The 15,444-nt window shown below is 39.2% G+C and overlaps 1 protein-coding gene and 1 long non-coding RNA gene across 4 annotated transcripts in view; one reads left to right on the top strand and one right to left on the bottom strand.

Annotated features, from left to right (window-relative positions):
- Positions 1–1,122, bottom strand: part of E2F7 (E2F transcription factor 7) — a 36,910-nt gene extending 35,788 nt beyond the window's left edge. The window contains exons 1-2 of the mRNA XM_034403813.3: positions 749–1,122; positions 63–155 (exon numbers count right to left, since the gene is read on the bottom strand). Coding sequence (XP_034259704.2) covers positions 63–155; positions 749–760 — 105 coding nt within the window. The 5' untranslated portion in view covers positions 761–1,122. The remainder of the gene's footprint in view (positions 1–62; positions 156–748) is intronic.
- LOC117655927 (uncharacterized) overlaps positions 440–15,444 on the top strand; it is a 55,321-nt gene continuing 40,316 nt past the window's right edge. Inside the window, exons 1-2 of one of the 3 annotated variants that reach the window (XR_015728949.1) lie at positions 440–638; positions 6,103–6,260. This is a non-coding gene — a long non-coding RNA (uncharacterized LOC117655927). Of the gene's footprint in view, positions 639–1,071; positions 1,214–3,327; positions 3,435–6,102; positions 6,261–15,444 lie in introns of those variants that run through there. The other 2 variants (XR_004588823.3, XR_004588824.3) reach the window with 2 other exon arrangements.

Genomic DNA, 15,444 nt, shown 5'->3' with positions numbered 1-15,444 from the left:
CACTGCCAGCAGATTTTAAAGTCAAGAACTCCAGGTTTTGGAATCCAGCTCTGCCTACTTACCTTTTGTGCACTGTCCCCATCTTCGTGTATGTAATCTATCTTCCCATGTCTCGGGCTAATCAGGTCTTTTAGTGTTAAACAATTCAACTCCATCTGTAAATGTAAAAGTTGCTCAACCTCTTCAGCATCTTACAACACTCCCCCTCCCAATAAATTTCAGGTCCCGTATCCCACCTCCTCCCGCGAAATTATCTGAGCAAAATTTAGGAGAAGGCGCGCTCCCTAAACGCGCAGAGTTTATAACCAACTAACCATAAAACCAACCACAAAAAGTTTTAACTTCAACAGAAGACGCCCGAGACTGAGCAGCCCTGGCGAATCTGTCATTGACGTTCAGAATTACTCAGCCGGGATCGGTTACTTTTGGCGCAAAGAACCTGGACGAGGAATCCCGGCTTTGAAAGGAGCGGGATTCCCAAGGACTCACCTCCCAGATCAAGGCGGGGACAACCCAGCTCGGCCCCGCGCCCTGAAGCGGGAGAAGGACCCCTCTCCCGGCTTAACCCCGACCCCTGGGGCAGGAAAGGCAATTCCCCGCTCTGCGAGGAGATGGAAAAGTTTGGGGGGGGGATCAAGGTAAGAGGGCCCCGTAAAAACAACTGCAGAACTTCTCTCTGCAGACCCCCCACCTCCTCTCTCCTTCCCGCCCCCCCCGCCCCCCTCCCCACCGGATTGTAAAGCCTTACGTTTCTCGACATTCTTTCTCAAAGGGCTCCCTGGGTTTCGGGCTCGGCGTCTCCAGGCTCGCTAAGGTCACCCCTGAGGGGCATCGGAGGTATTCCAAAGGGAAGAGGGACCCCGAATCCCACCTGCAGCTTCTACCTCTGCCAGCGACTCGCCTCTACCGGCCGCTTCGCTACTGCCCTGGAGACTCCACTAGGCGCTAAAGCTTCTATTCTGGCGCCTTGGAACATATTTTTACAATCCGACCAATCAGGCGTTTACAGTGGGGGCGTCCCTCTAACCTTCCCGCCAATCAGCTTAAAGCTCTGTTGGAAGAATTGGCGCTAGACTCGGCGCGCTCTGTCTCAAGGTCCCGCGTCTTAGTCCTGGCAGCTTCGGCTGTTTCCCCGCCGTCGCTGCCGCCCTCGCCGCCTCCTCCTCCTCCTCCTCCTCTGGGGTACCTGGGAAGCTCGAGGCGTAATTTAACAGTAAGGAGGGAGGAAAGGGCCGCCCAGCTGCTTTGTTCGCCAGGAGCGGGTAGCGCTGAAGAATAGGACGGGGGGGGGGGGGAAATGAAGCGCACAGATGGAATTAAGAAACTTGAAACTCCGGGACGCTGTGGAAGGTGGCGGCAACCCTCTGGTTTCCCCCTCTCCTGAAGTCTGCTATTTTGGCTTAACTTTTGCGCTTCCTAAAATTCGCTTCGGAAAGTTCAGAAAAAGCACGCCCGGACACGTCGCGCTTTGCCAGAGGCGTGCGTGTTCCCTGAATAACCCTAATCTCCTTTACTGACGAGAGATTCCTAAAAGAAGGGAAATTCATGCATACATTAGTTTCATGGAATGGTGGAGGAGAGCCATAGCATTTAGATTTAGGTACTGCCTCATAGTATATTAAAAATGTACAGCACTTTTTGGGTGGTTTGGGATGTCAGCATATTGTCCCAGCAGTCTGGGTTCTCATGCTGATGGGAAAAAGGGAAAATAACTTTGAAAATACACCCATGATTTTATTTCTTGCTTTCATACTTATGGAATAATATTTACTTCACATGCTACCAAGTTACATTGATTGGAAGAAAAAGGCCATGAGTTATAGACCAGGGATCAGCGTGTCGTGTGGGCAAGTTTCATTGGAAAATACTAGTTGTGCTTTCTGGGCACCTGCATTTTATGTCTACTCAAATGACAGAAACTAACTGAACTGCCACAACTGCAGATTAGTTCCAGTAGTTTTCCAAATGGCCATTCAGTGATTAAGTGGCAGATCTCGTTTAGAAAAGGATTTGGGGTGGGGTAGTGGCCTCACTGAGGACTCGGTGGCTCAGCAGCTAAGACACTGAACTTGTTGATCAGAAAGGTCATCAGTTCAGCTGTTCAAATCCCTAGTGCTGCGTAGTGGGGTGAGCTCATGTTACTAGTCCCAGCTTCTGCCAACCTAGCAGTTCGAAAGCATGTAAAAAGTGCAAGTAGAAATATAGGGACCACCTTTGGTGGGAAGGTAACAGCGTTCCATGCGCCTTTTGCGTTTAGTTATGCTTGCCACATGACCACATATATGTCTTTGGACAGTGCTGGCTCTTCAACTTTGAAACGGAGATGAGTACCACCCCCTAGAGTTGGGAACGACTAGCATAATGTGCGAGGGGAACCTTTACCTTTACTAATGGCCTCCACTGGAGAATACAGTAATATGTTTGCTAATCATTTGTATAAGGCGGAAAACAAAGTCTTCAAATAAGTGTGAAGTAATTCCAAAAAGTAATTATATGCATTTTAGAAAATGTATACTGCACGCGGTATCCTGATATTACCAAATTGTCAAATAAGGTCCTACTTCTATAGATTCTATAGGTCATCTAAAGATAACGTTTGCTTTCCAACTGTATTGGTAAACCAGACCAGAAGCACTAGTGATTTAATGCATCATAATGACACAAGGTTGAAGACAGTTACGCTGTATAATAAAACAAATGTTGAGTCGTAAGTTCAGTAACTGAAAGATATTATAAACCTGGATAATGCCAAGCAAATTAACATTTAATGGCACTTCTACCCACTTACTTAGGCAACATTTGTTTTTCTGCCCATGTAGTGCATACGAGATGTCTTACAGCTCCCTCTTCCAAACGTTTCTTAACTCATTTTCAGTCTCTTAAAAAAAAGCCCTCTTCATGGGAATCACTCTGTAAAGTAAATCTCAATATAGTTAACTGGTTGAACTTAAATTTCTAATGGTAGAAACAAAATTTAAAAGTAAAGCCTCATTTATGATTTGATTGATTATGTGCCATCAAGTCAGTGTTGACTTTTAGCAACCACATCAGAGGTGGGTTTCAGCAGGTTCTGACCAGTTCTGGAGAACCGGTAGTGGAAATTCTGACTGGCCCTGCCCCATCTATTCTCTGCCTCCCAAGTCCCAGTTGATCGGGAGGAAATGGGGATTTTGCAGTAACCTTCTCCTGGATTGGGGAGGGAATGTAGATTTTACAGTATCCTTCCCCTGCCACTAAGCCACTCCCACCAAGCCATGCCACTCCCACCAAGCCACACCCACATAACCGGTAGTAAAATAATTTAAAACCCACCACTGAACCACATAGATTTTTTTCTTCATGTCAGACCTCTAGTCTGGCCCTAACGTGGTCCTTCATGTCTTCTAAAAGTGCATCCATCATCAATGTAAATTGAGTTCATCTACTAGCTGCTGGTAATCCTTTTCTCTTTTCTTCCACATTTTATTTTTCCCTATTTGCTTCTGTCTGTGCAGGTCTTGCTAATGTAGCTTTCCTTTAGTCAGCAGTTTACAGTATTTGTACAATAAATACAGACTATTTGGGGAGGGAAGAGGGATGTCTTGTTAAAATCAATTGTCTACTAAATCCAAATTTACATAACTGATATCATTTGCATCATTCCTATAATGACATAATAGATGTTTTTATGCCATTTGCACCAATTTGATCACGTATGTAATAGCATAATTAACATTTTGATGTTTAGTTATGCAGAAGATATAAATTGATGCAAATGAAAAAAATCAATTGAAATCAAATTTACATTCTATTTACATCATGATATAATTGGTACTTTTACATCATTTGCATCAATTTTGTTACTTGTGTAATGATGTAATTGACATTAATGCAAAAGACTCAAATTGATGCAAATGACATTAAAGCTGTCAATTATATCATTACACAAAAAACAAAAATTAACACAAATGCACAAATGATATCAATTATATAATTACATAATAATATAAATAATGTCAATTGTCCAGTCAGACCTTGGAAACAACTAACCTATCTATTATTTTGTAGGTATACTTGAAACTTCAAATCCATTGATTAAATATGAGCATCATTGTAGGTGAAACAAATTTTAAAAAATTTAAAAAAGGAAACTGAAAAAAAAGAAAAATCGGTAAATAAATATTGGGAAAACTGCATAGGTTTAAATTCCCTTGGATTGAACCTGACCAATAATTGCATCACTATATTTATAGAGACAGAAACAGAAACAGCTTCTAATTATTAACTTTAAGTCACTTATTTCCCTCTTTAAAAAACTAGTCTAAGGTCTGAGTTTGCCTGGCTGTGTGACGTAGGATACTATATATAGGGGAGAGATTTCTGCTTAAATTTAACCAAACTTCTGGATGTTCTGCATATACACTTAAATTTGCCATTGCTGCATATTTTCCAAGTTTGGTTTTCTAATCTGATATTGTTTGCAAAGCGTTTCTTTTCTAATGTTGAGCCGAATTTGTTCTTGTGATGCATTAAAATGAAAGATACATTTTAACATTTTAATAAATTGTTATTTATTTGCTTTGAAAATATTCCTAGTAGAAAATAAACCTGAAGTTTCATTTTATATGATAAAATGTTTCTTTTGTATCATAACAGTTTGAACATTTTTATGCTTATTGATGGAATTATGTACCAGATGTACCATCTCTAAAATATTTTGTACCAGGTTTCTCTTAAGTTATAGCAAGGAGTAAATTTACTGAATTTTTTCATAAGTCTTCCCATTGTTTTATTGTAAATGTTTCTTTACAATTTTGCATTCACTTCAAAATTTTTACTTGTTCTCTCTGCCATGAGTTAACATCTCTCCCCCCCCCTCTCTCATTGTGTTTGTGTGTGTATGTGTGTACTAGTAGGTAACTTGGCCTCCTTTTTAAATGTTGATTTGTTTTCTTTGAGATGATTTTTAATTGGTATTTTGACATGTCAATTTCAGTGATTCTTAATTAATGAATAAAAGATCCGATCACTTAAAATTTCAACTAAATAAAAAAATTATTCTGGCTATATTTTGAGCATACTAAATCCCAAGTACTGTTGCCGTAGCTTATTCAAGGTTGCATATTTAAACAGTCAGTATATTTAATATATTCTATTTTTATTTTTTAATGTAGTTTTTAGTGGTATGTAAAGGTTTTAATGTTGGGGAAATTTAGGATGGTTACAAATAGAAAGTGGCCTATGCTTGAAGAATAATGATTGCACTTCATCATTTGGAAGATGATGACGAAGACAACTTAATTGTGGAATGAGTTAATGAATTATTCAGTGATCAAAAAGTAATGACCAATCCTCTCATTTACCATTTTTGCAGGAAACAGCATAGTTTTTTAAAGAGCTTATTTTCATGTCTTCTTTACCACCTTGAAAAGATGCTTTATTATTTTTGAGGGACATTGTATCTTTCATGCAATGTGGTAGAGGCAGCCTTAATTTGATGGCTTGGGCAGTGCTATTTTCCATCTTCTGATAGCAAACATCCCATGGGGATAATTTAGGATGCCTTAGCGTGGACCTTGCAATGATGCAGACAGGGTCACCTAACTCCTCATTTGAAAGGATTATCTACTTCCTGTCTTTGATGTTTGGTTTCCTACTACAGGAACTGGGGATGGATGTAGGCCAATCTATCTCTGCATTTCCTGAAAAAGGTGAAGTTTGTGAATGGAGGGAAGAGACAAGGAGATGATGGGCACACAACAGGGAAGGTGAAGGCTAAGTAAAGTAGCTGCTGCTCCAGACTGGCAAGGGTAGAACTGGCACAATTGCTATGTTATATAAAGTTCTTCCAAGTGACCAAAATCATTACAAGAGACATGAGCTCAAAAGAACAGGAATAGCTCTTCAGTTAGCTTTAAGTCACAATGCTTGCTTTTCAATGTATCAGGCATTGTATCAAGGATTGATACAAAATAAATGGTACGAGAGGAAATACAGGACCGACCCCCCCTCCCCCCAGGGAAAAGTACCACAGTGAGGAAATGTGTCTCCTGCTCCACACTGCCCGCGTTTCTCTGGGCTGATCATTAATTTTTCTTTTTTCCATGTTTTCCATAAAAATAGATTGAAAGAAGAGTAGGGACTGTGGACTAGTGGTAGGTTGCCCCCGGTTCGGACCGGTTCACAAGAACCAGTAGTAAAACTGGTGGGAGGCTCCATCCATCGACCCTAACGTCATCGGGAAGCATCTGCGCAGGCCCCGTTATGAACCGGCAGTAAAGGTAAGTAGAACCCACCCCTGCTATGGACAACACATCCGAAAAGAATATTGATCTCTTGATCTTCCATATCTTTCAAGAAAACATTCATCAATATATAAAGACAACAGTATTCCCACAGCAAATGTAATAAAAAAAAAATCAAGCCTTATACTTCAAATAAATAATCACTCTGAAAGACCCTAAGAAGGAAAATCCTCAATTTCCCCAATCTATCCCATCGTGTGCTTAAGAGAGCAAATGGTAATTGTTTTTTCTGGCAGAAAATCTGAATAGGAGGGGAAAAAATGCCAGTGAAATCACCAATTGCCGCCCTGAACTATAATGTATGAAAAAAGGGTAAAGACACTCACAATATCCTGCCTCATTGCTGAGGTGCAGTAAAGCTCAGCCATGGGTGCAGTGCAATTTATGCCAATGTATTTTTCTGCTAATGACAGGAAGAAAGCATGCGAGAATAATGCTTATGACAGCCAGTCAGTAATAGTCTCCCTAAGCCTAATGCTGATTGGGCATTCCTTCAATTGAAGCTGCATCTGGCCAGCTTTGAATGTAAGTGCTCTCCTTCAAAATCAGCATGGTTTGCTTTGGTGCCAGCCCCAGGTCACGTGGCAACCCTAGGGCACTTCGACTGATGGCACCATTTCTCACCAATACAAAGATTTCCCTTTTTAGAGTGATTTGGAAAGGGGTGGTATTTGTGCCCCCTAAGCATTGGCAACCCAGGTCCATTCCTATTTGTCCTTCCCCTAAAGCCAGCCCTGTTCTGCTTTCAACAGGTTAGGGCAGCAGATTCCTCTCCTCCGTTGTAATCTGTAATATCTCAGTTTCTTGTGAAGTAGCTTTTGTAAACAGATATTACAAAATTACCAACCTAGCCAATCCATTTTTCCATTCTTGACACAGCAGATGGATTGAATGTTCACCCCTGCAGTCTGAGTATTTCTGGCTAGTAACTTTGAGTAAACAATTGATTTCGTTGAACAATAATTAAACAACTGTGATGTGATAGTAATTAACACAGCTGTGCTACTAAATAAAATATTGCACTTTAGGGTTTTTTTTGAGCAGCATGTGATTACACTGAATATAAATCTTAACACTGAAATAAGGAAATTGTTAGTATGACTAATGAAAAGTATAAAACAGATAAGTTTTTGGTTGGCAAAAACAAGAGGGGATGCTTGTCAGCAAAGCAAGTCAGCACAATATTACATTATTTATTCATTTAGCTAATTTACATTTATTATTTATCTAATTTATATAGCCATCCATCTAACAAGAAAGTGACTCTGGGCAGCGTACATCAAAACTAAAACAATAAATACATAAAATGTCCTTCAACTACTTCTGGATTGCACCAAATATCTCCTCAAATTTTACATGTTGTGAATTTATCTGTATATCTTGAATTTTATTACATATATGTGTGAATTTTTAACGTACAGCTAGAATTGTAAAGTTTGATTATCTATTATAATGTATCCATTGTATAAGGTTATCAGTCTATTTTTTATACATGTAAATTAACATTTTGTATGACTTTCTAAGTAATACTTGAGATTTGCAATATTGTTTCAAAATATATTCTAAAAGAGGTCCAAAAGGAATATATATTTCCCTCCCTTCCTTTCTCTTCCTTTCCCTTCCCTCCCTCTCCCTCCCCTCCCCTTCCCCCTACCTGTCCTCCAGAAGCTTAAATCAATGTCCATAATACTCGTCTTCTAATTTTCCTAGAGGTAGCCTAATTGTGGCTGCCTCAAGTCTAACAATTAATTTTTTAAAAAAACTAAAGCATGATGAAAAAGCTTTGAGTAATGTGTGCATTCTAAAAATAGCTTAACTAATTAACAGATATAAAAGATATTAAGCATAGAAGCCAGTTTAGAGTTATTTTATACCATTTGTCCTTCATGGAAAAAAATGTCCCAAAATTATTGTTTTCTACTTTATTGTGATTTCCTATTGTTTCTCCACTTGCCCCTTTATAAAATCAAATAAAATATTTTGTAGCATTATAGTGTAGACCCCTTGAATGGGGGACAACAGGCTCCAACTGACCCCTGGCAAGACCGGGTGGCTTTGGGTACATGGGGCCCTGAGATCCGGGACTTTGTCATCTTTGACTCTGGAGGGTTGAAACAGATACGGTTCATAACTTGGGGTTGGCAGTTGCAGTTAGGGGAGCCTTTCCACAACTTTAGGTTGTGTGCCAATTGTGCCCCTTCCTAGATCAGGAATCCCTCCACTCAGTCGTTCAGGCCCTAGTCATCTCATGGTTGGACTATTGTAATGCGCTCTACATGGGGCTACCCTTGAAGACCATTCAGAAGCTGCAGAGTGCGGCAGCATGGGCAGTTCTCGGGGCCTGAAGAATGGCTCCTATAACATCACTGCTCTGCAAGCTGCATTGGCTGCCAGTGTGCTTTCAGATGCAGTTCAAGATGTGGGTAATCACCCTTAAAGCCCTTTAAAGCATGGGTCCAGGCTACTTGAAGGACTGTCTCATCACAGTGAAGGTTATTGATTGAGTAACAACAGATCCCACCTCCCCCCGATCCTGCCCCCACCCTTCCCATCTGTAATTGGATTTTTATATATACTTGCAAACCGCCCAGAATTACCCTGTGGTAAGATGGGAGGCCAATAAATTTTATTAAATAAATAAATAAAAACATACATACATACATACTACAATGGGCAGATGGAATGAAGGATATAAAGGGTTTAAAGAATAAAGTCATCTATCATAAATTAATTCCATAGTTATTATTCAATCTGCCCTTTCCTAACTAACATTTTCTAAAGTGCATTCTTTATCATTCATGATTTTTGTATAACCTTGTACAAAGGTTAATATGTAGGAAACTGGCCAAACCTGCCATTTTCCAGTATTTGCAGGAAACATGGCAAGTCACCTGAGTGCTTAAATGTACAGTAGACTCAATTTTGGAATTAATGAAAATCTCACATATCATTGATGAAAGACAATCTGGGAAACAGCAAGAATTTTACCTTCAGATTTGGTTCCAAGAGTTTTCAACAATGTTGTTTCTATGTCAGTGGATATTAAAGTTAGATGGGGGAGGGGTTGACACAAAAATATGTTTCATTTCAAATTTGAAAGAAAATCGTTACATTTTGGAAAGTTCGGCTAAATCAGTGGAAACTGAGTGAGGTTTAGTAGAATAAAACATGAACTGTTTTAGGTGTTCTGTGTTTTATCAAAAGGAAACTTAAAATGACTTATGGTTTTGATTATGGGAAATCTTGGGATGACAGGCCTAATTTATTGAGTTACAGTAATCCAGAAAACGATTACATTGCAAAAAAGAGACACAAAATCTCATTCTTTCCTGCCATCTTGTGGCCACCCTAATTTTTTGCAGCCCAGATATAGTAGCCCTAGCCCTAGCCCTAGCCTTCCTTAACTCAAAGCAATAGTATAGAAACATATTAATTGAAAGAAATAGGAAGCTAGAGACTACTACCGTATTTTCCGGCGTATAAGATGACTGGGCGTATAAGACGACCCCCAACTTTTCCTGTTAAAATATAGGGTTTGGGCTATACTCGCCATATAAGACTACCCCTCTTCCAATGCACACCAAATAAAAATTAAAAAACATCAACTGGCTCACCTACAATGTAAAAGCAGCTGTGCTAGTCCCAAAATGGCCTCTGCAACAAGCAGGAACCTCACACAGCCACAAAAAGCCCCCCAAAAAACTTTCACATTCTACACATACACAACACAACTGGCTCACCCACAATGTAAAAGCAGCTGTGCTAGACCCAAAATGGCCCCTGCAACAAGCAGGAACCTCACACAGCCACAAAAAGTCCAAAAAACCAACTTTCACACTTTACACACACAAAATTCCACATACAGCTTTGTGAGATTTTGTGTGTTTGTGTAGTTAGAATGAAACACTACAAAAACACACTAAATCTCAGAAAGCTGCACATATATTTTATTTTATTTTTATTTTTATATGAAAGCTAAATTTAAAATTTCCTAAACTTTAAATGGCTAGGTCTAAAAAAGAACAACTAAACCCCCCCCCAATTATAACCCCAATTGACTATTTTTTTTAAAGCTCCCAAAGGGGAAAAAAACTTACCCAATAGAACAGAGATCTTCAAACTTGGCAACTTTAAGACTTGTAGACTTCAACTCCCAGAATTCCTCAGCCAGCTTTGCTTTGCTGGCTGAGGAATTCTGGGAGTTGAAGTCCACAACTCCCTGCTTGCTTGATTGCAGGCAGGGAGTTGCTTGCTGATGGAATAGATTCAGGCAAGCAAAGCAAGGCAAGCGTTGCGACTAGCAGCTGAGGTAAGCAAGCTGGAGGGGGAAAACTTTTTTCCTTTTACATGGTTTCTGGCGATCCCAGCTGAGTTGCAGGGAACTCAGCTGGGATGGGATCGACCGTCAGAGCTGGGACCGTCAGAGCCATGGTTCTGGCGATCCCAGCTGAGTTGCAGGGAACTCAGCTGGGATCGTCAGAGTAAAAGGGAAAAAACTTTTTTCCTTTTACATGGTTTCTGGCGATCCCAGCTGAGTTGCAGGGAACTCAGCTGGGATCGTCAGAGCTGGGACCGTCACAGCCATGGTTCTGGCGATCCCAGCTGAGTTGCAGGGAACTCAGCTGGGATTGCCAGAGCTGGGATCATCAGAGTAAAAGGGAAAAAACTTTTTTCCTTTTACATGGTTTCTGGCGATCCTAGCTGAGTTGCAGGGAACTCAGCTGGGATCGTCAGAGCTGGGATCGACCGTCAGAGCTGGGATCGCCAGAGCCATTTAAGGCTCGTCAGAGCCTTTCGGGCTGGTCTGCCTGGTTGCAGGAGAACGACACCCGGCGTATAAGACGACCGCCGACCTTTGAGAAGATTTTCATGTGTTAAAAAGTCGTCTTATACGCCGGAAAATACGGTACTTGGCTAAAACTGTTTTGAAATCTCAGATTAATTTCCCTTTGCAATGCAGGAGACATCCTGGTAGAAAATTCAAAATACCAGTCAATCCTTGAATTTGTTACTTTAAACATATTTTTTTAAAACAAACCTATGATTAACCCTAATTTTGCAGAAAATCAGGAATGTGAACTGTTTCCAGACCAGTACATAGAAGGTCACCCACCCTGAAGATTTGCCATACTTTTTTTGGGTGGTCAATAAGAATCTTGGTGGCAAATTCAGTACCAACTGAGATGATCTGATACTGGCTTCTCTAGAGCTTGGTTGCTTTTTGTATGTTGGTCATGATCACAAACTATGGTTTGTGATCATGAAACCACAGTTGTTCAGAGAGGCCAAGGCACTTGCTTTCAAGCTTGCTGTTAGTAGTCATGCTTACTTTGTTGGGTCAGTCATCTCCAGCATTGTGTACTATTCACCTGTTCCAGGATCCAGAATCATAGGATGTGCTGGTCCTAGAATGCAGTCTTCTCACTCTCAGGTCATCTCACCTGTGCATAGTGAGGGAGAGACAAGAACATGTACCACTTTACAATCTATAGTGGGTAAGAGAATCCAGGGAAATTAGAGACCACACTATCTTTTAGCAATGGCTGTATGAAGTAGATTTGCTTCAGCAATTGACAACCTACTGGACCTAATGTTGATTTGCATCTGTCAAAAAAGATGTCATACAACAGAACTATTCTGAAGAGTTTTTGAATACTTTGGATGGAATATCACATGTTCTCTCCTCACATTATTATCTGAAGGAATGCCTACACCAAATATCTTAGTTTCTTTTCTTTAGGGATTTTTGGTTTCTGTTTTCAGGGAGAAAGGTTTCTCATATGGCTATAAAGTAAAAAATTTGCCTTTGAAATCTCACTCCAAACTTTTCCTTAGATCGTTCCTAGTTTTGCAAGAACGAGTTCATTGTTTTTCAAACTCAGCAACTTTAAAATGTGTAGACTTTCAGTCACATCTGCATGATGCTTGGGCGGTTCTGAGAGTTGAAGTCCACATGTCTTAAAGTCGCCAAGGTTCGAAAAACTGATTAGAGGGACAGTCTTCCACTTCTAATGTACAGGGAAATCTTGTATGTCTATCACAGCTTTTAATGCAAGAAGATGAGATATATCAGCATTACTTTCCAGAGTTTGTGAAAAAAAAATAAAATTTGAATTCTAGGTCTCACAGGAAGATGTTGATGGATTGTGTGTGTGTGTGTGTGTGTGTGCAGCTATTATAAACTGAGGATTCTCCTTGTGTAGAATGCAAGTCCTAAATAGCTAGAAAGCAGATAACTAAGAATGAAGACTGAGAAAGCAATAAGCAGGGAGAGTTGCAGGGAAGAAAGAAGGCAATGGTTGAAATTAACCTGCAACCTACCATTAAGTCATACTCAGTGAAGACAACTAGACAATGCTGTATATACATATTTCTATAACTTACAGAAGAGGCCATTCATTTCCCCAAACTATAGCTATCAAGTTCAGTTGTGAATTGCTGGAATAGAGAGGATTATTGAGACACAAAACGTTACATTTAATGGGCAACTTTGGTCATCTATTTGTGTTAATGAACCTCAGATGCAAAGTACATATTATCCCCATCTCTTCTGTTCAATAAATTTCTGCTAAACTGTATGATGGCAGCCTGATCCTCCCTATTCCAGTTGATTGATGCTGCAACTACAGCACATTTGAGTTATGAGTTTGTCCAACAAGAACAAATGTTTTTGTTTTAATTATACAAAATTGGAAATATAGACAACATTCAGATTCCTTGATCTTCTTGACATTGGATGTACAAATATTACTCTATTTTCATAATCCTCTTAAACTAACATGCATACTCCCCAAACCCCACAGCCTTTTTCTTGCCAATTGCTTTTAAACTTCATGGCAGAAGATGGCAAAAGCATATGGAAAATCTGTATTTTATTAATGCTATGAGGAGTCATTGCACCAGTGAAATATTTAGAGAAACAATAAAGAGAAAACAGGTTCAATTATGTTCCAGAGTATTTTAATATTAGTTAATTATCACAGCCTACAATTCATGTGTTAGCATAGCCGTTCTGACCAGCAGCGTCTGCAAGTTCTTCTTCTTCTTTTTTGGTCAAAAATAGAAAACAGTGTAGTAACCTTGTACCACAAGCTCCACCCCACAATTGCAATTTTTTTCATGTAGAAAAGATTGAGCATTGCATGGTGATGGTGTTTCTTTTACTGTGCTACTGCAGAAGCTGCTGCCTCTGAATTTATGCGTGCACTCACACTTTGCATTAAAATGCGATTTGTTGATTATTTTACAATGACTGGGTACACACATGCCAGTAAGCCATAAATTTGCTTACAAACCACAATGGTTGGGTTTGCTCAATCAAAACCAGCTCACACTTTAGGTCTTAGAGTGATATGTGAATACAGTTTATCTCGTCTAATTTGGTTTTAATATGTCTTGATTGTATGCTTACTTTGTAGGGCCTAATTGTATGGCTAGATCATATCTTGATATGACCAAGTGAAAAGGATATCATTTTAAATGATAACCGTTTCACTGAAAGCTGTTTAAATAGAACTTTGTGTTTTATAATATATTGCTGTAAGATTTTAATTTAATAGAATAGGTATAGAATGATTATGAAAAAGCTAATAGCTGCAAAGCATTGGCGGCCTGTGAGTTTGATTAAATTCTTTATATCATTGTAATATTAAGAAAAAGAAACTTTTAGTGAGTCTCGTCTCAATATTACCAGTGTTGTGATTGCACGTATTTTCTGGTGTAAAGGGAGTTGATAGTGGTATCTTTTCATTAGTCACCCAAGACACAGTTCTAGCCATTTTATAATGTAATAGATAGGTATATTATGTTTAATTGGCTGTCCTCTCCTCATCCTTAACAGAACCATAAGCATCTGCTTTGACCAGCTGTGAAGTGTTTCTCTTGTAAGGCTGTTATTGTAAAACCATTTCACACTGAAGGTTATTTGTAGTAAGGTTGGAAAAATTAAGGGTTCATGTCTGGAATTCTGATCTAGGATTTAGCCTCTAGGGTGCTAAGGCTACCATTGGAATTGCAGATATAAAAAGCGTAATTATGCTGCAATTGTGTTTTTTCTAGTCTGAGTGGATGAGCTGTAGAATGTGCAATCCAATATTCTAAGTACCTTGGGGAATTGGGTTAGAGCTTAAAATTAATCTTTTACAGCTGCTTTGCTAAAGCAGGTGAAAAGTGAAAATAATTATGAAGCTCTGTAACCTCCAATAATTGTGTGAAATCTTCAGAATATAAACTGACAGAGGTCACTAACATAAGTTGCAGTTTTCTGGGGGGGGGAAACTTGCTTCTCGAGAAGAAAGTACTGTCTTCTTCTTTTGAAAAAGGAGGTAATGAATTTTGTAGGCTCTTTTCAATCTATGCCTTGAATGAATGGCTCATGAAACAAAATCAAAATGTTAAATTCAGTCAGGGGTCTGCAGGGACACATTTGGAGGCATATTTCAAATTGGTATGGAAAAATCTGAAGTTGGGAGAAGACTTCAATATGAATACAGGAATTAGGGAAAATGAATATTTTAAAAGTTAAGTGAAACTATTTACTATATAAACAACTGTAGAAAATTAAGCAAGTGAAAGCATTAATACAGTATATGCGAGATTATGAATAATCACTCAGAGCTTTACATATCATTCCAATAGGTATGGATCCAATTCAAAAATAAACTGTATATGAATATTAATTTAAATTAAGCCAGTAAGAATTGCAAGTATTCAGCAATCTCTGCAGGATCTTTCTGATTTTATTAGAAGGATGAAAGCAGCTGTGCAAGTTTCACCCTTTTACTTACAATTAATTTCAATCCACCAGTGAAAGACAATTTTTAATGAGTGCTCAAGAGATTATAGTCAAAAATTCCATCTTTGATGGCACCATTTCAAAGTTTTGGAGGAATGATTTTATCAAAATAAGAGGACTGGAAAGGAACCAAATTTATTTCAAGCTAAAACAAAAGAAAATAAATTGGCTTTGTGGCTGTTGGAGTGTCAGGGGGAAGTTTAGAGACCACAAAATGGATTTTGAATATGGCTTTCAGGTTGTCCACTGTGGCCTTTTGTATTATAGGAAACGGTTTTTCAAGTGACCAAGTTAGCAATGGACTAATGTTTTTCTCCCTTCCAGCATTTAATGTATGACAATCCTCCTCTTTCCCATGTCATGTTG

This window comes from Pantherophis guttatus, chromosome 7 (assembly GCF_059756535.1).
Source record: "Pantherophis guttatus breed Tessera chromosome 7, ASM5975653v1, whole genome shotgun sequence".
Taxonomy (NCBI): domain Eukaryota; kingdom Metazoa; phylum Chordata; class Lepidosauria; order Squamata; family Colubridae; genus Pantherophis; species Pantherophis guttatus.
The sequence above is the reverse complement of the archived record's forward strand: the minus strand, read 5'-3'. Positions and strand labels throughout refer to the sequence as shown.